Consider the following 24192-nt stretch of genomic DNA (forward strand, 5'->3'; position numbering starts at 1 on the left):
GACGAGAAGCTGAGAGGTGGGCTTGAGGGAAAGGATCTGAATGAAGCATGTTAGAGAAACCACTTAGCCCTATTAGCCCATGGCACAGCCAGGCTGTCTCCCTCCTCCTCCTCCTCCTCCTCCTCTTCCTCCTCCTCCTCCTCCTCTTCCCGCCCACAGCCTCCCCTCCCCCATGCAAAAGAAAAGGTTGGTCTAGCAGTTTTTTTAATAAATTTGGCACCTTTCTGCCTTCCACTTAATAAACTGGACATGTTAAAAAATAAACAGTCACGAGAGTCAATGCTTCATGTGGAGTGGTTGGATGGAGTTGGGGGGGTGGCGGGGGGGGGAGAAAAGTGTGACCTCACTTTCTGAACGGCAAAGTTTGAGTGGGAGGGTCTCGACATGAAAGGTAAAAAAGGGAATGATGTGAACATGTGAAGGAAGCCAGAGCACCGAGCAAAGCGTCAGTCTGTATCCTGACAGGGGGAGATAAGGTGGCTGGGGAGCCAGCGGTGCTTTCCTGGAATACAATCTCTGTTTGACACTCTCTGCTTAAGCACTGCCCATCTGTATGTTATTGAGCTGGAGCCTCTGGGGAAAAAGAGGAGCCACAGGCACAGAGAGTGAACAAGGGAGGCAGCAAAAGCGCTTTACTTCCCTGCTTTTCCTTTTTTTTTCTTTTTTTTTTTCCTCTTTAAATCGGGATCTGGTTAGACTGCCTTGAAGTGCCACATCTGGAAACTGAATGCTGAAAGAAAGTTAAAATAACTGAGGCACCACTAAGCCAAGGGGGGCTGATTGCAGAAGAGGGTAAACAATTACTGAGACGCTAGAAGACCACTGCTGGATGTAAGGGGAGGAAATGGCTTTGATCTCCGCCTGGCCCCTCATTTCTCCTATATTATTCTTTTTGAGATGCTTCTCCTCCAGCACAGCCTCGAGTGAGGGAGGCATTTTTCAGTTTGACATTGAAGGTAGCTCAGCGGTCAGCGCGCAAGAAGCCACTGTTATCAGAGGGCAGCAGCAGGCAGTAGCTACTGGAAGTTGGGTGCCTTTTGCTGAGGTACAGTAACTCCCTTCTCTCTCTAGTGTCTGTGCTTTTCTGCTTTCATCTGTCTGTCTTGAAGCTCCCATCTGGTTAACGTTAGCTTAATCATTCGATCCTTAAAGCGATACCGGAGGACTTTTTGCGGGGGGGAGGTCTGCGACGTTGCATTTCGGGACTGGAGAGATACAGTTCAAACTTCAAAATGTACACATGCCCTGCCTGCTGTGAGCAGACAGCTGCTGTACTTTGCAGTGAGGCTGGCTTAGCACGTCTCTGACTTTCCTGCCAACGTAACTAAACAGGCCTGTCCAAACAGAGCTATTTTACAAGGGTTAATTGTCACTACACTTTTCTGCTTGTCTTGTTGTCGTTCCTGCGACTGTAATTCACTTAAACTTCCAGAAAGGGTCTATCTTTTGGTGGCAAACTCTGTACTGTAGAAGTTTGTGCTTTTATCTTTGAATGCCACAATCTGAAGTTCCTTTTCACGATGAGAGCGGGGATAATACATCAAACGCGTGTAGGAAACTGCCTGCAGAGAAAACACCTGCAGACATTTTAAGACTTCCAAAAAGTATGAGGTTGGGATTAGTGACAAATGAAATTAGAAAGACCTGAGAAGCAATTTACAGTGGAAAATTTTCCTGCAACCCCCATGTTTTGGGATTGGTTGATGCTTCTCATTCTAGGAAGGCTGCGTCAGGAATGGACTACTCAAAAATACAGCTTGAGAAAACAATAAATTACTCCAGCATACACTGGGAGGGGGGAGACAATAATGTGTCTTGTGTGGGAGATGCAAAGTAGGAGGTAAATTGAGTTACATGAGGTCATGGGAAGGGAAAGAGTAGTTCTTCTAGCATAACATCCAAAAATGAGGTGAGATTAACACAGCCGTGTCACTATGACAATATCAAGATCGCAGTCTCTGATATCACAAGGCTAATTTCCCCCCCCCCCCCCACGCTCCAACTGCCAGAACTAACAGCCATGGAAATAAGTGTACAAGCCCTTCAGCCAGCCGAGGTTACCCCGGGGCTGGGCAGAGCTCGTCCCCCCCGCAGCGGCTCCAAGCAGCTGGGCAGCCTCAGGAGCTGCCTGCCCACCCTGCCGGGGACTCGGCGCGAAACACGACCTGTGTGAGAAAATTGGAGGCTAAACCCTGCTCTGCTCAGCATAGGGGCTCTCGGGAGCCGTCCCGGGCTTGGATGGGCTCCACGCCATGGGATGTACAGCTCTTCTCCTCTGGCTTGTTCATCACTTGCCACCTGTTCCTTACAACGTGGAAAGTCCCTCAATGAAATGCCTGATTTAAGAGCTGGATGGGTTTCATAGCTGCTTTTCAGAGGATAGTGTGCATAAGTGATTATTAGCCTTTCTTGATATGATTGTGTAGTATGGTTTTGCCAAAGACGCAGTTCACATTGCTTCACTTTAATATATTATACTATACCTCGCGAAAGTGCTGTGAGATGTATTGAACACCTCAGGGGAATGACACTTTAGTCTCCTTCACCCATTTCAATCCTCCCTAAAGTTTCATTCGTATGGTCCAATCTAATAGACTCACTAACTGGCATTTAGTCTGGCAGTTTACTTCTGTCCCTACAACAGCAGCATTTAGACTCTGGATGCCATGTTACGAATGAATGATGCTGCCCGCTATCTTCACACCAGGGCCTTTGGCTGCAGGATGTTATGGTTCCAGGTGGAAGGAGCCAGGATTTCAGGTCCCTTTGCTAGCTGCAGATTCACCTTACTATTGCGTTTCAGGGCCCAGCTCTATGGCAATTTGCAAGGAGGCCCACTAGGATGTTCTTTTGGGATAGGGCTGATGGCCCTGCAACAGTGAGAACCTGCTTACCCATTGATCCATGTACGTAGTTGGTACCAGGAGCTGGGGATCCAGCTCTAAGCCCAGAGGTTGATGTAGGGGTCAGAGAGTGATGGTCTGGTAGTCTCTCACCCAAGGAAGGAACACCACATTTTGTCCTCAGAGAGTTTCCCCCTCCCACAGCCCACCTCCCCTCCCTCGGCCCCGGGAACAGGGTTTATCCCAGCAGGTTTGCATTAGCCTCTTTCGAAGCCTGAGTTCTTAACCCGCAGCTCACAGTGAACCGCAGAATAAACTCCCATACACAGCGCGGTTTGATTCAGCTCCTTCGTCTAAATATTGACTCAGGCCTACAGCTCTCCAGAGCAGACAGAGGTTGTTAGTCACATTGAATAGTGCCAAATTATACAAAGGGGGCAGATTTGCAAGGCAGAGTTATGGAGCTGTGGATGGGGCTTCATTGTGGACTGTGGTGCCAGTCAACCGTGATGTGAAACACGCCTCTGTAAAGCCAGAGGACAGATCAGGGCAGACAGAGACCGTGGTGTTTCAGTGTGCTGGGCAGAATTTGACCTACGCATGATTCTGCTCTACACAACATCTTCAGAGAACTGTAAGGTCTGAGACAGTGCTGGTGGGAGTTTCCAAGCTGTAACTGGTGGGATGCTCTAAAATCCTTGTAAGAGTTTGATATTATGAACCTAGAGAAGAACATGAGATCCCAATTAATGTAAATACATATTAGTGAATATTTCTCAGTTGTCCACTCCTTTTCTTTTCCCATGTTTGGCAGCCCTAAACTCAGAGGAACTTGGAGAAGTGGTTTAAAAATTCAGAGTTAATGTTAATGTGGAGCTTCTCTGTGCCTTGGATTTGAATGAAAGACTCTTAACAGCAGAGAGAAGAGGACTAACTACATTTTCAATGCTATGCCATATGCTGTACCCACTCACAGAGTGGACGGTGGGTTTGAGTTGGACTTCAGGCAACACGTGGTAGCTTGGTGGCCTGGTTGTTAATCAATATGCAATACAGTACACCTAAATCAGGCACATAAACTGTTCCCAAAATTTTTCAATCAGAATCAGGCACTGTCTTCAAGTATACAGTACTGCAGACACTACAGTACTTCCCCATACAGTACTGGAGACAGTAGGTGTTTAAAGCCTCTAACTCCTAGTGGTCTCCCCTGGAGGCCCTCAAAGGAGCCTCTTCCTCTGTAAGAACTGTGTTGGGTACTCGCTTCAGGACAGCTTTATTAATCAGCTAAAGGCTGGGGCACAAATTTAGATGTTTAAGTTAACTGGACTGGATTCCACCCAATGAAATGTCATGTTACCTACATAATGAGCACTGGTAGTGACTGTCATGGAATAAGGTATCATCTACCTCTCTGCCTGTTTCAAGAAAAATGCTTGTAAATTGATGGAAATTAGTCAGAAAAGTATCATGAGAAGGGTTACAGTGTTAGGAATTGGAAGATAGCTGAGAGACTCTATAATCCAATCTGCTTAGCTAAGAGGGAGGTTAAGAAAAAACTTTGAACTTATTGTGTAAGCACATACACAGGCAAAAAAAAAATGATAATATGCTTGCTAGTCTAACAAATGAAGGTATCATCACATGCAACAACTGGAAACTGAAGGTGACCCAGATCAGGCTACGAGTTACTTACAAATTTTAATTTCAAAGGTAATTAAGCACTGGAGACTTTATCCGCTTGTGTTGGATTGTCTATCAAGAGGCAGATCAATATGAAAAGCACTCTCAAGTACTCAGTTGTCTGTGTGCTATTTAGGATGATTAAGTTCCTTGGCTCACGAAGACAATAAGAGGATGTGGGGGAGATGTTACAGTGCCGAATCCTGATGTGTATGAGGAGACAGTGAGAAAGAGAGTGAGCACAAAGCACTGGATCCAGCTCATCGGTATAACCCAACCGCAGTTGGCGGCATTAAGTCAGAGATTGATTTTTCCAAATAAGGATAGATGAAAATATTCTACAAGGAAGATTCATCAGAGATGGAAGCAAAGGATTTAAAACTGACAGGCAGATATCAAATGAAACGAAACAAGTGAATGGCAAACATCAGAAATCTTTGGTTTAGGGTTCCACTTATTTGCTTGGACACAGCAGAAGTGGATGGTGGGACACTCCAGTTTTGGCGAGGCACAGAGTTAAAACTGAAAACCAGAAGTACCTTGTGAGAACAGTTATATCCCACTGTCATGTCAAACACGTGCCTTTAAAATAAGAGGCAGGTCATACATTACCTCTTGGGCCTGAAGCCTGCCACTGTCAACATTTGTGTTTGTATATTCCACTGACATGATGGTTTTAATTATATCGGTGTAGATTTTCTTCCCCAGTAGGAATAAAGTTCCTTACAGAGTCTAAGGTAAGAACAAACAATAGTACAAGACTTCAAATACTAGAGAGTATGGCAAATGATTCCCTGTGATTCACATTGTGCAGTCACTCACTTTAATGTAAAATGAATATAAGGTGACATTGAGAAAAAGACTCATTTCATTCTGATGTAAATGACTACTTGAGGTCAAGAAAATAGCCAAGAGAGCTATAGGAGATGAGTGTGGGAGGGATTAGTGGAAAAAAGGGAAGACAAACATTCTGTGGAGACACTTGCCAAGCAAGAAAAGATAATTTCAAATGTCCTCTATGGAAAGAAGAGAAGCAAATAGTGGGAAAGGAAGCAAACTAAAGCAAGAAGACAAGAGAGAGGAAAAAATTAGAGCAAGAATGAGATAATCAAGGGCCTTAAGAGTAAAGAAAAAAATGAAGTAGCTGGGACAGGGCAGGAAGCCAATTCCCAGAGTGAAGGAAAGCATGATATTGTTGGACGGATGGAAGAGGAAAACTGTTTCCAGCATCAGTGGTTTTGGCTCAGGGGAAAGGCAGAGAGGCAAAAGAAGTCCTTTAAAGGAAACTATTATCATAGTCAAGTCAAAATTAGCCATTTACTATAAGAGAAAGAAAGAGGCAGAAGTTATCTGTTGGAGCTTGCATGTTAAAATGATATGTTTGACCATCTTTTTTTTCCCACCTGACTTCTAGAGCAGCTGCTGATCTAAATTTTCAAAAGCAAGAGACAGTATTTGAAGTGCTTTGTTTCTGGCTCTCTAAAGTGATAAGCAATAATTAGCACAGGACCTGTGACAAACTCACCTCTCTAAAATGGCTCACATTAAGTATATAAAAAGAAAGCAACCCCAACAAGTCCCAACCACTTGTTAACAAAGACTCAAACTATCACCAAATTGCCTTCACCCTTTCCTCCATAAAGGTTGGAACAGAAAGTCTTGCAGACTGTTTACAGAAACCACAATTTGATCCTTACTTGTGACATTAATCTGTTCAAAACAAACTAGCAGTCAAAGAAGCAGCAGAAGACCTAATACTGAGGTGTGAGCCAAAAAGGTGTTTAGCTTCACAGAAAACTTTATATTCTTTTAAACTAATGGGAACTGCATCTACCTTTAAAAAAGCCAATCTTTAAATGAATTCATTTCAGACCCTTGAGGTTATGTTAGGTTAACTCCCAAAATGGGCAATTTGGAGTTCTAGCTGCTGTTTTTTTCTAGTACAACAAGGTTATGTTCTGAGAAACATCTATTAGTGGGGAGGAAGTTTTACTGCAGATGTTTGTGATTCCAGCTTAAGTTTCTCATCAAAGCTTTAATGAAAGTCAGCTGCTTGGAGTACAGCCACCAGACCCCAAACCTTTTAAATCATAGGAAGCTGAAGGAAATGGAAGTGCAGGACAGAGCAGATGGATAGTGGGAATTGTTCTTCATTTCAAGAAGGTGCATAAAGCACTCACCAGAACAATGCAATTTAAACTCCACTGCAGTGAGTTCCCACAAAGTTTTGGGCAAGTACCAGCAAAGTGCCCCAAAGCTTATTCAGGGCTGTGAAAACCAGTAACAGGCATTTCATGCCCACTCTTATTCATGACATAGGAAGCAAGGAAGGAATTAGAAGTCCAGTTTTTCCAGGGGGCATGAGAAGCAATAAAAGAATTGGTTTCTGAAGGAGTACTTGTCCTGATTTAAACTGATAACAATTAGAGTTCCTAGTGTTCAAGAGCTGTGGAAAATAGGTCTAGTTTCTGAGTAATATATAACCAGCCATTGATAACTTAAAATTTGCTTCTGGACTCACATTTCAAACACCAAAATACAGACACCCTTGGTTTTTATATTTTAATTGGTCCTCTTGAATGTTTGGATCTGATCCCAGTTCATTTCCAGACACCACCATGAGCTGGGGATGTTTGGGTTATGCATCCTAATGCAAGATTCAACAATTGCTGAATAGCATTGTATACAAAGCTGTTAGATCTCCACAGTTTATAAAATCTAATTTTTTGTCATTAAACGATATCAAAGAGATTTTCCTAACTATCAGTCAGGATACATACAGTGTGTATTTGGCAATGCAAACAGAGATTGACTAAAATGCAGTAAATACTGTCTAGCTTTGCCATTCCTGTTTAGCTGTATTGTGCAAATTTTTAGATGATTATTTTCTTAAAATAAATATTTCAGGAAACTAGAACTCCCTTTTTTTCTTTTAAGACAAATCAGCAAGAAACAGTGCTAAAACCCCAGCATTCAAGTTACTAAGTTACCTAATAGGAGCCAAAGAATAATAGAGGGTTGTGAAAAATATTTTAGAAATTACTCTTGCAAGTTACAAGACTGTAAGACGAACTAAAATGTTATTGTTTAAGTCATGACACATGGAAGCCAGGGAGCACGGGAAGAACTGGCACACTTGAATGTTAATGTGAAACATAATTTAATAATTACTGAATAAAAAGTCTCTACCTGCATGAACAACTTCCAATATGATCTGTAAAAATAGTCATTTTAGCTAAAACTGTAAGGCTTTGAATCATTGTTTGACTGTCTTCCCAACAAAAAAGAATGAAAATGAACTCGTTCAGCCTTTCACCATTGGTGTAAAGTGGAAGAAAAAGTTACATGGAACCAGCACCTAAACCAGAGTGTTTCTGGACTGTGCGGTACCTTGTTATGACCCTACGATGCATCCTGTTACTGTTCTACGAAAGGCTTTCTGAGCAGCAAGAGATGAGCAGACTTCTTGTCTGCCAAGGTGACTGTAAGGCCAATATGTCCTAGGGTTTCCCACTGTGGTTTTCCACCTCTGATCCTGGATGAGAGCCCATGGACAGCCACAGACAGCCTACCGTTCATGACTCCCTTATGCTGTGCTCCCCACTCCTGGCTCCAGGGACCCTTCCTTGAAAGCACTCTGTGGAAGCAAGTACTTATCCAGAGAAAATCTGCTCCAGTATCCAAAAAAAGAAAAAAAAAAAAGAAAGACCTGACAGGGCAAAACACGGCACAGCCCTCCCTACCCCAGCTATTAAAATCCTACATGCCCCAGAAAAACTAACGCAGCCCGGCCCATTGAGGGTCGGCGAGGTCTCCGGAGCACCAGTGCTGGGCACAGATCCATTCGGGGGGGAGGTGGGCAGGTTCAGGGGGAAGGTCTAGACATGGAGTAAGGTCAGAGGGGATTTGTGTGCCCTACTCAGCCTTTCGCAGGTTTGTGGTTTTCTGTGGCTCCCTGCTTCCCATCAATGGCAAGGATTGTCTTCGGAGTCTCAGCAGAGTCTCTAAGGCACCAGCTAATTCCCTTTAAGGTCAGCTAGAAACAGGGGTTTGGGAGATGGATTTTTGTGAGGGCTGAGGAAAGAAAATGTGGGTTTTTCCTCTTGATGCATCTATTCTTCACCCTCTTTGGGACAAGAAGAAACTAATTTCTTCATTATCAGACTATGTCTATGATGAAACAAGCCAGGGGCCGAGAGGCAGTGAGAGCTCAGGGCAGGTTATCCCTTCTCCCAAGCCCTGGCTTTTCCTCTCTCCTTTCAGAGCACAGCCTCTGCCCACCTCCACGCTGGACGTAAGGCTTGTAGTTAACCACGCCGAGCTGCCTCACTTCCTTCCCACACATTTAAAAAGTGCTGGGATGGTGAAGGGGGAAGCCCTATTTCTGAGAACAGCCCCAAAACACAGCCCCTGCCCGTCAGCCATCCCCAGCAGCTGCCTGGTTTGTCCACAGTTGGGCCACCCTTGGGAGGGGGAGGTGGATGGAAGCTCTTTCTCTTGATCTTTCAAGATTTTCACATTGGTTTGTGTTTCGTGCTAACAGGCTTTTAAATTGAAGCCATGGCCATTGGTCAAGTAGATCATTGTATGTCTCTTACTGTGATTCCAACATTTCAAAGAGCTGCAAAATTAGAGCAGGAAATACTAGAAATCTGGGGTGGGGAAAATTGCTGCAAAAGGGGAAATCAAAGGAAGCTTCGGATTTACTCCCTCAGTTTTAACAGTGTCCCACGAGCACAGTTGTACCTGCTTCAAAGGCCACTTTTCTTCTTTATCCCTTGCAAATTTTTGTCTCTATCTGGAAATCTCTCAGGGAGTGCTGTAGTTTGTCAACTGATTATGGCCCACTTATCTGGGGGACTGAGGAGGATAAAGTATGACTCAGAACACACATTTCATGTGAATGTTTTGTAGGGACTGGGTGGAGGGTGGTTAATGAGGAAACAACACAGAATTATTCATCCCTTTTCCTGTAAATTGTTCTCCTTGAATGAACTTGGCATTTTGTTTGAAAGAGGAAAATCAAATAGCTACCTTTCCAACTGCAGATTTTATGTTTCCACCAGTGAGCATCCGTAAGAGTAAGTTTTTTACTTAGTGTCTGTAGTAATAAGTACATTAGAGCAGAGGTTGGTATTAATCTCTAATTCTTAGCCAGCTTGTAGACAGCTAAAACATTTTAGCCCTCCCCCTTTTTGGAGAAGCATGCCTTTTAAGCAGAGGCTTTGTCTTTCCCACTGTATATGGAAAAAATGACTGTGCACTTCTACGGAGAATGCCTAGCTGAAAAATGTTTATATTGGATCCAACCCCATCTCTGTTGCTGAATGGCATTTTGTTTTCCACTTGGACTGGGGAAGGAGTAACAGTCTGGAAACATTTTCAACACCGGAAAATTTTTTTAAATTAAATACAATTACTTAGTCAAGGTAATAGATAATGTTGTTGCTCTGCATAAAGCCATCTGGCTTTCAGCTATCGCTTGTTTTTGTGAGAGTTGCTGTTAGTCTGTCCCTACTACAACGGAGGTACGCACAAGCCCACTCAAAGAACAAGAACATAGAGTGACAGTGGGCTGGGGAAGGGGGTTCCTTGTCATTTTTCCCTGTTGCCCATGCTCTGCTTTGCTTATTGGTTTGGGGATTACCCATGTGCAGTTAGACATATTCACTCTTTCTCTGAGTGCTAGCCCTACTATGCAACAGGGAGAAATAGAGGTAACTTTTGTTCTGTATCTCCCCTGCCAGCAGGATTTTACCTAGAACTGGAGCAACTAGTTTCAGTCTTGCTAGTTTTAGTTTTAGCAGTCTCTGAGCTCCTTGTCTAAAACTTTGGGAAGATGGTTTCCATCAACGTCATAATCTGTTCTTAATTTTCATCAAAAATAGACTTCTGTTTTGGAAGCTGATGAGTTGATAACTCCTCAGGTGATACATAAATATTCCCAATTGTCAGCAATAAGTCAGCAAGTGAGGTTTTCAAATGAGGCTGTTAACTGTTAGGGCCTTGTCCTGTCTCCCTTAAGGCAATCACAATTTTTTCAGTAAATTCTGAGGAGAGCTCAAACCCTCTGTAATGATGAAGATCTTACAGTGTTAAGCCGTTGCTTAACACAGCAACAGTTGGAAAATCAGACTCAATTCAGTCATCAGATATATTCTTTAGCAGCTGCAGACTGGCCAGACACAGCCCCGTGCTCTCAGGTGGGAGCATCACTGGGGATGCAGACAAAAAAGGGATAATATTGAAATCCACACACAGGGGGTGACAGAAAGGATGCTAGTAACAGAAAATAAGGCTTCATTTGTTTCATCATTCATCGAACAGTTCATTTACTGAGAAAGACTACAGATTCAAAACCAGAGTGACGGCTTTATTTATTTTTTTATGTTTGAAGATTCAAATTACTCAGCTTCAGAAAAACACACCACTGCAGCTTTAATGAGCATTTCATATCACTTACCTAGAAAACCTCTTTATTAAATTAATTTGCCCAGATCTATGGCAAATGCACCCAGTGAGGCTTTAATTTTCACTGAACCTATCACATCTTAGAATTTAATTTAAAAAATAAGAATATGCAACAATATTGGGAGTTTTCACTGAATGACTATTTCAGCAAGAAAGAATTTGCTTTTACATTTGCAAGCTAAATAACAAAACAGAAAGCTTGTTATTGTGTAATTCACATAATTGCTTTAGTTTGTAATCTTATTAAATGCAATTAGAACTGAGATACCTGTCAAGATAAGTGGATAAAAAAAGATTACCAGCATTGGGCCCAAAACTCTTCACCAACTTCTGGTTAATTCCTAATTTACAACATCAGTGGAACACTGGAAGTAATAAATAGTTCACAGTTAACAATGTCAGAAATTTAAGAGAACAATACAGGAATTTAATGTACTACACCAGGGTGCTTATTATAAAACTATCATGAATATTGATTTGGAGATTAAGGTAAAGAATGTGTTCCTCTCAGTAATGTTTACAATTTTAAAAATAAATTTGAATTTGCAAATGGCTAATTTGCGTTAAGTTTCTGCCCTTGAAATGGTAAATACTATAGAGTGGCTTTTTGCATGCAGACAGTTCTCTAGCAGCTGTAGTGTCGTATTAAATGGAGTAATTAACTGTCTAGCTATGACATCACACACTGAATTAATTTCTCCAGTAATAATAGTTAGAATGTGACCTTTCTAGTTCAGAAGAATTTGATACTGTAGACCAGAGGTGATGAAGGCTTATAGAAATTATAAATAGAGCTTGGAGGCCTAAGGGGAAGCTGGTGAGCAAGCTTGTTTGTTTTTAATTCTCTAGGTTTGTGAGGCTTCAAAGCTCAGGTAAATTTAGCAAAAAAACAACAGAGAAGAAATAAAATTGCAGAGCAGATCTCTGCTTTTGTCTGCGTGTTGTGGAGTACCTCACGGTGTAAAGCAGGACTTCTGTCTATCTCTCTTTATGATGACTTTAATGGTAGAGCAAGTCTGGCCAACAGGTCAGTTATTAACTTCTGAGAGTCTCATTCCCCAAAGACAGACAAAGATCCCTCTGAAATGTCGCTTCATAGGGATTTATAGGTTCAAGTACAAAGACAGTCTTGAATTTGCTATTACTCAAGGTCTGGGAATTTGAAATTCATTTATTTCTTGAAATGATAACTTAAGCTAGAGTGAAGTATGACAGCTCTTAGAAAGGGCATCACCAGGGCATTTTATTTTTAAAATTAATTATTGTTTAACTGAGTGGTTGGAAGAACTTACAGCAACCTCCTCCATAGCCAAGACCTGGTCTAGGAAGATGCATGTAGCAAACTAAGAGAAATGAACAGGACAGGTTAAGGGGAAATTATCAGCAGAACTAATGTTATTTGTACCTTCAGTAGGAGCTCCAGTTCTTTATTTGTTTTTTTCAGGAAAAGGAAAATGTTTTAATCATTGTATCTAACAAAAACAAATGCCCTGAAAGACAGTTTAACAAAAACAACTTCTATATCAAATCGATTTTTCCATATTCGTATTTCCTTCCTCTTATGAAGAAAACAGATTTTCCTTAAATATCTTAAAAGCTCTCCTACAAAGTTAGTTTCAACTTTTCATGTGAAATTTTAACACTGAAATGTAATTCTTTCTCTTTCTCCCTACCCTCTTTGACAAATCCTTTTCATATATCTGGTATGCCTTGGCAGTAAATCCTCGCAGGTCACTCATAAAAGTTGCCCTCAAAGACCGGAGTGTGGTCTATCCCTTAGAAAGTATGGAGAAAAAAAAAGAAAAGACAGCACAATGCCAAGTAGTGCTGGGTAAATATGCAATTGGCTTTAAAACGTGGCTGTTTAGCTGGAAGCTGAAAAAGTTCTGTCAGCACTGGATTAAAAAGACTGGAACTCTTGGGTCCAGCAATGGCTTTATATTCACTGCAGGCATCTGAAACAAGCAGATCATGACTACCAAAAATGTCTGCCCATGTGGGGATATTTATTATTCCTGGCAGTTCTGACTAGTTCTCTTAAAAGACATGAAGTTGTTGACTGTGTCACTGCTGTGGGTTACACTGGGTCCATGTAGGACACTGTAATCTGGGATTCCATTGGGTACACTGCTGTGGATGACATTGGGTACACCTGGACACAATCCCAGGCAACCAGCTGTAGGTGGCCCTGCTTGAGCAGGGGGTTGGACCAGATGACCTCCAGAGGTCCCTGCCAACCTCAACCATTCTGTGATTACTGAGATTCTGAGTGACTGTGGTCAATATTCCATTTTACAGACAGAGAAACTGAGTGAAAGTAATGTTCATGGTCACACAAGAGATGAGCAGAAGAATGTGTTTTCTTGAGTCCCAATACCCTTATGAACATAGTTAGGGGCAGAGGAGATCATGCACAGAAACAAGGTGATGAGTTTCTCATCTGTTCAGTGAGAAAGAATATTTTTCCTTATGTTAATTTCAAACAACATAATGAAACTGTTGCTGTGAGGATGTTAGTAGATTAGAGGTGAAGGGTATGTCATGAAGTGGATGAGTGACTAGAACCAGGTGCAGGGAAAGGCAAAGTGGAGAAGAGGAGTAGGAGGACAAATGGAAACCAGGACAGGCAGGACACGAGCATGAGTAGAGGACAAGGCAACAGCAGAAGGGCTGTGGGAGCCAATGGGGGCAGATGAAGATCCACAACCCATCAGCATAATGGTCAGATGCTCCATTAATAGAAACAGCTCAAGAGAAGTACAGAGGCCTCCCCCAAGAAGGGCCAATGAACGACCATCTCATCTGGTTGGCATTTACTGTAAGACCATTTAAACGGCATTCAAGCCTCATTGCCAACAAGAGAGACATATAATATAGACAAGACTAAAAGGTAACCTATAAATAAAAACTAGAGTGAATGTGTGCTATAAATATAAACTGGGGAGCCATGAATTTAATCAATGCCTCACTATATATAAACTGACCTATTGGAACAGGCTGTCTGCAGCAAACCCCTCATTGCTACAAGTACTCGCTATGCTTTTGAGGAAACTGTAACTGCATAAATCTCTATCCATATGATTATTCTTTCTCCTTTGGCAAATTAAAATCCATAGAAATTTTGGGGACACAAGAGCTAGAAATTGATAAACAAATTATTTGCAACTATATAGTTATGATTGTAAAGAAGTGGCAGGGATATGAATAACAGATAGGACAATACCAGAGCTGTCATCAAACACTTGTATATAAAGAGCCCAAGGACACCACCTAGAAATATTTTCTCTCTCCTGCCTCAAAAAAATCAGAACAAAACAAAGCAGGGAGAATTTAATTAGACAAATTTTACCCCAAGTCATACACTTCACATAGGATCCATCAGATCATGAGATCCTTTGTCTACATGGCCTACCATAGTTAGATCAAACGTAGTAGTAGAGGTGGATCCTTTTGGCAGGTTGGAGGAGTAAAAAAATCCAAGTGTTTAAATGCAGCCATCTGTTAACTCAACCATTTCAGCTGTTGAGAGAGAGAGACCACCCTCTTAAGCTTCTCCCATAGTAGCTATTACAGGGAAAAATGTAGAGCTTTGCTTTGCATTTCTTGATTACACATTGCTGGCAATCTTGTGAACAGTCTAGTGTTCATGTGTGGAACAGATGAGAATAAAAGCTGTGAAGAAGAGGAGCAATGCCAAATAATATTCAAAGCAGCAAATAATATTACAGGCTCTGTTTGCATGCTGTTATCACTGACAGTCCTACCCTTTTGGAAAACAGGAATCAGGAATCTGATCATACAGAGGTGTCTCACAGCACCTGATGCTGGGTTCAGTGATTTGTTATCTCCTAGTTATGAAGTGTGGCAAGACAGTCTTTCATGGTTAGCTAGGCCAAATAACAAAGGCAGATTACCTGCTGAGGCACAGTGCTCAGATATCTTACATGTACCTGTAAAATATGTACTGTCTCCTGGGGACAGACAAAACCAGCATAGCTCTAACCTTTACCAGTTAAATTCATCCCAAAACTCACTTAACGATGTTTCTCAGCTGTAGTCAATATTTGCTGCAAAAGCATTTCCAGCAAAAGCCGGTGAGCTAGCACCCATGAGTTCCCCACGCACAAAAGTGGAAAAGTCTAAGCGTGAAGTACACCGGAGCATCACACACTGCCTGGATGGGCACAACATTGGCTGGATAAGACGTGAGATGGGGATAAAAGCTTTTGGCAGTTCATCCCCTGCCAGAAATAGGGCTCCATCTCCGTAACTTAAAGACGTGTCCATGTAGACCATTCAAATCAGAGCATTAATTAATAAACACAATTCAGTCTGGTAAACGCAGTGTCTGATGCACCCAGTGCAGCTGCCTATGCATTCAGAAAAGAGTGAAATGCATGCAGGTTCTCCTGTCTGCTGACCGTATACAGCAAGTGCAGTTCATAGGTTTTCTAGTGAACGTGAGAGTCCATCCAGTCCTCTGAGACCAAGGCAGCAACCAGCATGGCTGAGTCAGCAGCAGGGTCCTGCAGAGCAAATATAGCTATATGCTTTCCCCCCACTTAACCCTTGTACATCCCCATGTACACACACACTTTTGAGACCCCCTGCAGTCACAAGACACTCCTAAATATTACATATGCTGAAAGCTCGAGCCAAAATTTAACCTCCAGCAGTTAAGCACTTTTTCCATGGTCAGTAAAGTGCATGGTGGCTGTGTAAGAGGGCAAAGAGCGCGGGGCTCCTGAGTGTGCTGCGCACCGGTAGCATGGGCCAGCACCGAGCTGCAGTTGCACGCAGTGCATACTGTACATCTGCTGGGTTTTATGTTTTGGCTACAAATGGAGAGAGGTTTCTCCTGCAGGTCACCAAAGGCAGGAAGGTCAGGACAGTGGGGTGCAGTGTTATCACAGCTCTTTTTGTTTGCGTAGCTTCCCCAGCAGACTGAAGAAGAACTAAATCTTTGTGTCTATGCTTATGAATTACATGTCTTTGACCTGAGGAATTTGAATCGTCTGTTACTTTGCACCCAGGGAGCAAGATGGTCAAATGTCCATCAGTCTACAACTGGCAGTCTGGATTTTAGAAGTCCATGTTTAAACGCACTGAAAGTCAATTTTGTCCTGAGCTGAAAAGCAGATGTAGAAGTCATGTTGGCGCCCTCAGTACTTTCTAGCTGAATGAAACACCAGAAGTAGACTTGTATATCTGTCCAAGGTAAAGAAGATTGTTTTGTAGTTAATGATTTCCAAGCACGATAAGCCATACAATTTGTGCCTGCCCAGAGTGGTTTTAAGCTAGGATGTCCATGGAGTCAAACACTTTGTTTATTTACATCGCAATTTGGCAAAGCAGTATTTTTTGTGCAGCAAAAAGTGTTCCTTTTGGAGGGAACCAGAAGGTGTCCTTAGAATGGGGTTGTGCTCCTTTCTGTGCTAGAGCTTTGCGGTGTAGTTATTTGGGACTAGTAGTCACTAGTTCTGGAGATTGTCAAAGCCACTCACAGCATGAGCGCTCTTCTTTCCAGCTGTATCTACAGTGCTTAACCCCACCTTGAGCCAGGAATGAACACAGCAGCACTAACATGATGGCAGGGATAAGTTTTGCTCTCTGTAAAATGGGATAATCTTATATCTCACAGGCACGTATCAGAACTAAAGTCATTGCAGTGAGCACCAAGTATTTTGGATGACGATACAAAGTCTTAATAATTTCTTACAGATTTCTTTCCTAAACACGTTCTATGCTGCCCAAAGCCATCAAGTTGAAGCAGGACTGAGCTACTAACAGCAATAAAATCAATTTCCAGATAGTAAATGTCCAGTGGTGTTTTAAAACTCTTCCTAAGAATTATAGCTTTACTAGATGTGCTAGCATATATGTATGCTTTCAGCCTTCCAAAGAAAAACAAACATATCTCAGAGATGGGCTGAAAAGATTCTGTTTGCAGATTTTTTAATGCACAAGTATTCAGTGGTGAAGGTGGCACCAGTGCAGAGTGATATAATACAGCTTCCTTGGAGACCGACCTGTAAATATCAGAGGAGACGCTGTCTGGACAAAGGGAAACACTCAAGTTCATGCTCTGAACTTGCCAGAATCAGCCTAACTCAAATGTAGAAAGAGAATCGCTCAGACCTGTCAGACCCCAAGGTTTCCTTTAGATGCATCCACTTTCTCTACCTGAAGATACTGACTGGTGGAACAGAGCGTCAGGAGCCTTTGCACTTCTCCAAAGGTACAGGGTGTCCAGCAGTTTGGCCAGATCTATGGCACAGCAGTCATAACCTGGACACTTCTACACAGCACAGCACATCTGACATGTGCAAGATGTTTTATTTCCCTGGACTTTGTACGCAGTACAGGCACCTACACGTGAGCTAGCCCTCTGAGTCCCCCTTCACAGTCAGTAGAGAGCAACCAGCACAGCTGACCTACTTTAGATGCATTTTAGTAGAGAAGAAACTAAACCGTACAAAGGGTGTCTAGCTGGCTTCTTCCCATGTGGATGTCTCCACGTTGAAGACTCCCAGCCTGCTGTGGTTTGGGCTTTACACAGCCAGTCCTACGCAGCTGCAGATGTTGCTGGCCAGGACACCCCCGTACTTGCACGGCCACAGCTGTGTTAGCACGGCACAGCACCTGGGGCACGGGGCTCCTCTGGGCTTCAGCCTGGGACTGGCTTCGGGGCTGACATAGGCATGCCAGGTGGGATCTGCCGAATGCTGAAAATTTGGCGTGCTTGCTGTGAGCGCTTGGCCAGGGGTTGGGTATTTCTGAACGTGAAGACCCTATTGTAGGTGAGAAAGAGCAGGAATCTCTTCGGAAGAGAGTCCTACCCATTCTGAGGAGACCAGAGAAATTGGAATAGCATCAAACGTACAGTAGAGGACTTCTTTCTCAGACTTGTTTCTCTAATGTTCTTATTTCTAATAAATAATCATGTAAATGAAAGTACTGGGAGATATTCAAGCACGAAAACATCTTTAATTTTAGGAAGGGCAGTAGGCTGTTTATCTCAAGTTGACCTAAGCAAACAATCTTCAAAAAGGCCTCAGAACTGTGGCTGCCAATTCCAAATACTGCTCATAAAAAAATAAACAAAAGCAAGCATGTTTGGGTTGGGTTTGGAAATGTCCCCAAGGAGCAGAGGGCTGTTGTTTCCATGGCAATGCCATGCACTTCCAGCAGACTGGTCTCTCTTTTAGACACATGGATTTTAAAATGGGTGGAGGATGTTTAGAGTATTCATTCACCCCTGTATAGCAAAGGATGGAGAGTTTCAGGGTTAGAGTATTATGTCAAGTCCTAAACTTCTGTTTGGCTAAACTGTTCCTTCCAGACAAACATTAAACCTTGATGGGAAACTGTCAAGAAGGGAAGAACCCACTGCTCCACTCAATTTGTCTGATTATTTTCACCAATGCATTAAAAACCTGGGCTTTATTTACTCATGTGTCCTAGCTTGACAGGCATCTGTGGCTGATACTGTGCCTGTTATACCAGACAGAGGAGCAACATTTTTCTCTTTTCATTTCCCTGGGCTTTGAGGTGAAACTTGATAATGTTCAAGTAGAGTTTGTTTTCTTTTCTTCTTCTTTCACTCCATAACAGACAGTGAGGACTTTTGAGGGTCCCACAGTTCTGAAACTGTTGATCAATCAACTTCAAGTGATAAATATTATTATGCAAATAATTCACAGTATGCCACAATTCTCCATAGATGTTTGGATTGAGAGATAGCCTATCACACCAGACTTCACAGTTCTCGGACTAAAGCTCCCTTAAGAATATGTCTTCTGACAATATTTTTACCACCTTTACAGAACAGGTCAGACTGCAGAAAAATGGAAACTTGAATGCACAAAAATCTTTTCAAAATGAAACTATATGTCCAATGAACTTGCTACACCATCAAGTTAAAGCAGGTGAACAAGCTGTGGTATGCCAGCTTAGCCAGAGGTAACTATCGATGTATGTGCTTGACCATCACCAGATGACAGGTAATGAGAATTAATTTAATTCTCTTCCACTGAAGACTAAAAAAGCATGATCAGGAACAGTTACTGTGACTTGGGTAGCATACCATAAATTATGCTACAGTCATTTGTCTAGCCTCTTGGCCTATGAAGAAGTAATTTGAGGGGGCTGCCAGAAACTAAAAAAATGTGCATTTCTGCCTCTTGGCATCAAATATCACCCTTCTACACAAAATACAGGTGTTTATGGCACAGGGTAGAACTTCTTTGTATTTTTGCAGGTAGATTTGGGATATTAGGTTAATTAGGTTAATTTTCATTTCATCGCGAGCCCATGAGTTCATAGGATTCAACTGTGCCCAACCTGCACTCACTTTTACTATCCTGAACAGACCTTTGAAGTGAGAATCTACTAAGTAATAACGTTTGATCTTTGCCTTCATGTCTGAACATCCACGCAGTGCACTGAGGATCCTTCTCAGACCTGGAAGGAAGCACATCTTTTGACTCCATCTCTAGCAGCAAAGACCACAAGACTGCTGGCCAGCTACAACCAAGTCTCAGCTGACGCTAAACTTAGCAGTGATGTGGCAGCTCATGTGCCATGACTGCTACTTTGAGTGCTGTTCTTCAGCTTCAGTTCCCCAAGCGCACCAGCTGTCTCCTCTTTTAGGATGGTCCTGGAGACAAGCACCATCTTTGTCTTCTGGGTTTGCTTTGAATCGAATGTAATGAGATTCCTGGCCCAAGACTGGTAGGCATGAGTATAATGAATATTACAAAGGCTGAAATGTCTTAATGTAGACTGTTTAACCCTGAATCACATCCTTTCAGGCACCCCAGCACTCAAGAGAAAACTCGAAATAACAAACACTGGTGTGGATCCAAGGGAGCCTTTTATTGTGGAAGGAAGAGACCTTTTGTGCTTTTATACCTTCACAGGAAAGTCACAAGTTCCAATAGTAACTGAAGAAACATGCCATGTTTTCTTACCATTAGATGAGTCAATGGCTACATCTGTATTACCAAATAAAGCAGTGCGAGGACCTCCTGGTCAAGTAGCACAACACAGCTCGTGTTCACATGCGAAAGCTCTCTCTGTGTTTGCCCAGAAAAAAACAGTCCCACACAGGCTTCCCTGTGGGAACACATCCTAACAGAGATGCCATGCTCTGAGCTGTTCCTGGACCTTGTCAGGAAAATCACAACCTGTCAAACAGCAAAATCAAGGCAGAAAATTAACCGTCAGTCAGTATGGACGATCATAAGCCAGTGCCTGAAACCATGCCTTGCCCTTCTACATCTGGCTGGTGCAGATGTAACCACAGAGAACACTCCGTGCATGCTACCAGCACAACACTCTTCTTTTGGGAAAAGCAAGCCAGAAGAGGCAGGGTCACAGCAAACATAGCTACCCTGGCACGGCTGCACCGCTACTACTAGCTGGCAGCAGGGAAGGAACGGGGACCAGATTCTGCCCTCAGTTATGGAGGCACAAATCAGGAGCAGCTGCAATGAAATCAGTGGAACTGCTTGAATATAATATGGGAGTAAACTCATACCCTGTATATGCAGATTGTCTTCCATCTTCAGTCCCATCTTGCACCCATACCAACAGAATGGGCTGAAGAAACAGAATATGACTACAGGCTCCACAGCGCTTTCAGCACTGCAGCTGGTTCTTGTTTTTAAGGAATGTAATAATTAAATTCAGATGCAAATAAAATAACTGGGGAAATAAAGGCACTATGAGTGTAAAAGATTTTCAAGAGCTCAGCAAGGTCCACATTAGATTGGACTTTTCAGCTTCAACTGGAATGAATGTTGTCCCTCGGGCAAAAAAAATCTAATAACTGTGAAGACATAATTGCTAATGCAGACCTAGCATTTTGGCCTACTAATTGTCTTCGCCATTCAGAAACAGACAGTGGACAGAAATGTTCCTCACTCAATTGCCTACATAACGATTTTTCAGGCAGGATATTTCCATTTTTTCCAGACCTGTTTGTGCTTTGTGTGCAATTATTTTGTGCTCCCAGAACATTCGGCCATTTGAATCCCTCAATTAGCTCAACACTCTGACACTTCTTTTTATAAATACGATGTTGGCTTACACCCTGGAACAAGTAACCAATCACTCCATTATCACTAGTAGGGCAAGGAGCAACAAAAACATATCAGAATAATTGAGAATGCCTGAGAAAACTTCTGAACCCAAAGGAAACAATCTGGATCCCATTTTCCCCTCATTCCCACCTCCCTCATAGCACTGATTGTCAATACCTCATTACTGGTTTAAATTGATGCAACCCACTGTTTAAAATACTGTATTAAAATAGTGAGCATCAGGACCTTCCAAGTTTTTGTGATGAATTGAATAATGTGGGGAAAAAATGTTGCCAAAAAATACCCAGGTGACTTAGGACCCTGTGTCTCATTTTCAAGACGGGCTCTGACAGCGAGAATAGCAGAGGCACCCAAAACTGAGGCAGATGTCTTGAGGAACTGAGAAATGTGTCTGCTCATAATAGGAGGTAAACTGGTTCCCAGTGGACTTCAGCAAAGACTGTACAACCCTGCCCATACAGCTGGAACCAGTGACGTTGCACTGAACTGCACCTACCTTGTTACTGCTGGGTGAGTGCTCGATGAAAGCTCACTCATGGCTGCAGTGCAGGCTTACCCTTAATCGAAGTATAGGGGAGATGATCTTTATGGCTGACTGAAGGATTTGCATTGTCACCTTTACATGCACTCATACCTTTCCATTGTTCATATTCACCATTGTAAGTAAAAAATTATTCTGCTTAGACCTGCAAAACCAAGAAAGCTTTTGGGCAGACACTAATGGACCAGCTAGGGCCACCCACCAGTTGAGGGGCATCAGAGAATATAACATGCCTTAGATCTGTATGGGTGGAGAGAAATACTGCCAAGACAGACACTGGGATAAGAATCTGTTTTCAATTGAGAAACTAACTGTCTCCCTTCCACAGTGTGTGGCGTAATCGTTCAGCTGAAATCCTTAGTCTGGTGGAAGCCAGTCCTACAGCTCTGTGTTTAAGAATAAACAACTGAAAGAAACAAGCAGTACAAATAGATAGTATTCCTGCTGTCCCAAAGTGGCTATGGTATGAAGGTTTTTCCTCCTAGGAGCTATTATCTAAGAAAGTGTTTCCAAAGCAAACCAGATAAAATATTGTGTGTAAGAATCTTAAAGACAACTGAGTTTTCCATTTATGTTCATCTCAGCTTCTCACAGCTCTCTGGGATAAGATTGGATTCATGATTCATTTGTAAACCTCATTTTCAAAGCTCGTTGTTAGTCATCTCGTAAGATACTTTATTTTCTAAACAAGCAGCTTATCTGGCTGGATAAAAGTATCTAGCCACCCTTGAGAATGGAAGCTGACATGCAGATGAATCTCGGGATTGCTCACTCTTGCTACACAGTGCTCCGCAGCTCTAACGACAGCGACATGCAGATGTACAAGTTCAGGTCCCAGAAGCAATTTGGCCATAGCACTGTGCCAGGGTTAATTAGCCACAGCACCAACAGGGCTATTCAGCAAGACTACTCGCGGGGTAGTTTTTGCAGCTGGTGGAGGTATCACTGAGCAGTGCTGCATTTGGTATTGTAGACCTGCTGTTCATGTCAAAGCTTACAGCAGGCATGAGAAGCGATGGTTAGCTCAGTGCAGGAAAGAAATCATCCTTTATTTCAGGGCAACCTAGGAAAAAGAGGGAGACACAAAGGAAATCTAATCCTAATTAGATCAGTACAATATAGTAAGAAGCCTCACAGCTCATACAAATGCCAGGAGGATCATACCCTTCTGATTTGCTTGAACTTCCCACTTTTCCCACTTTTTTGCAAGGGTAAGTGACCTCAAGAGCCACAGAATACACAAAGTGCTGTAGAGGCAGTCACAAAAAAATATTGCAGGAGAGCCTGGCATATCTCAGGCTCTGACAGCCACCTCAGGGATAGTGTTTGTAAATGCTAGCAGAAACAGGGTGTGCTAAATTTCTGGAGATCTAAATTACACGCTAGGGCCTTCACATCAGCTCTGCAACATCATTGCAAGAGTTAGGCAAGGGTAAGAGATTTAGGATCAAAAAATTCACGATTCTGCATGGATCTGACATAACACACGTGACACAAGCAGACTGCATAGGGTGAGCAGGTGCTGCCTGAGTAGCAGAGGTTGCTCCTGAGGTCAACCTGTCCGTGTCTCACCAGCTTTGCATAATGAGGTAGAAGTTCCTCAGAGGAGAACAAGAATTTACACATACCATATCAAATGAAAGCTATCCTCTTTCATTTTCTTTTTATTTTCCAGTCTTAAAGTCTTCATTTATGTTTCTGATTCCTTATGTTATTCCATTAGTATTAGTAATTAGTATTATTATATACTATATATATACTATACTATAAATAGTATTAGTAATTAATTAGTATTTAAAAGAAGGTGATTTAGATATTTACAATCTTCTGTTTAATTTTGGTAAGCTTTGGTAAGTTATCAACAATACTAAATTATATACACCAGGCACAGCCACACATTTAAGAAATAACAAGAAAAATTTACCTTTCATACAATCTCCCCCCCCCATTTATTTCTTATGTCACATGAAGAATGATGGGAGAACTGCTGTACCTCCCTGGGACAGATTGCTTCCTGCAGTGACAACAGGTTATTGCTGGCACATCTCACCAGTCCCACAGACAGACCTGCGTTGGTAGCCTCCCACAGCAGCCAGCCAGCTTTCATTCAGAAGGGCATTATCTTTGTAGATATGTTTCTGCCTCCTCTAGGCTCTTCATCCAAAGCTCATCAAAGCTTTGATGTAAAGCAAATTTCTAAAGCTTTTCTTCTTTAAGGAAAAGGTATTCCTTTCCTATAGATACACCTTCTTTACTGAAGAAGGATCACCATTTCTATTTAACTCATCCTCTGGTACAAAATGCGGTAAGAATCTGCCAGCACCTCACCCACGGGCAGGGAACCGCTGCTGGCCAGGGGCAGGACACAGGCAGGAATGCTGACAGCTTAAATACTGTAAGGCAAAAAAGCCAGCACCGGGGCAGGGAGTGAAAGAACAGACTTGATTTCAGCAGCGTGTGTGTGGTCTGCTATGATGGGGTTGTGCAGTGTGCTCCGGGGAGACCTGACGGTTGTAATTCTTGCTTTGCCCTGCCTCTCAACCAAATC

General features: G+C 42.5%; 1 protein-coding gene across 1 annotated transcript in view; it reads left to right on the forward strand.

Annotated features, from left to right (window-relative positions):
- Nucleotides 1-414: 414 nt before the first annotated feature.
- The window catches only part of LAMA4 (laminin subunit alpha 4), a 107808-nt gene continuing 84030 nt past the window's right edge, over nucleotides 415-24192 (forward strand). The window contains exon 1 of the mRNA XM_009926147.2: nucleotides 415-1045. Coding sequence (XP_009924449.1) covers nucleotides 845-1045 — 201 coding nt within the window. The 5' untranslated portion in view covers nucleotides 415-844. The remainder of the gene's footprint in view (nucleotides 1046-24192) is intronic.

The sequence above is a fragment of the Haliaeetus albicilla genome, chromosome 17 (assembly GCF_947461875.1).
Source record: "Haliaeetus albicilla chromosome 17, bHalAlb1.1, whole genome shotgun sequence".
In the NCBI taxonomy this organism is placed as follows: Eukaryota; Metazoa; Chordata; class Aves; order Accipitriformes; family Accipitridae; genus Haliaeetus; species Haliaeetus albicilla.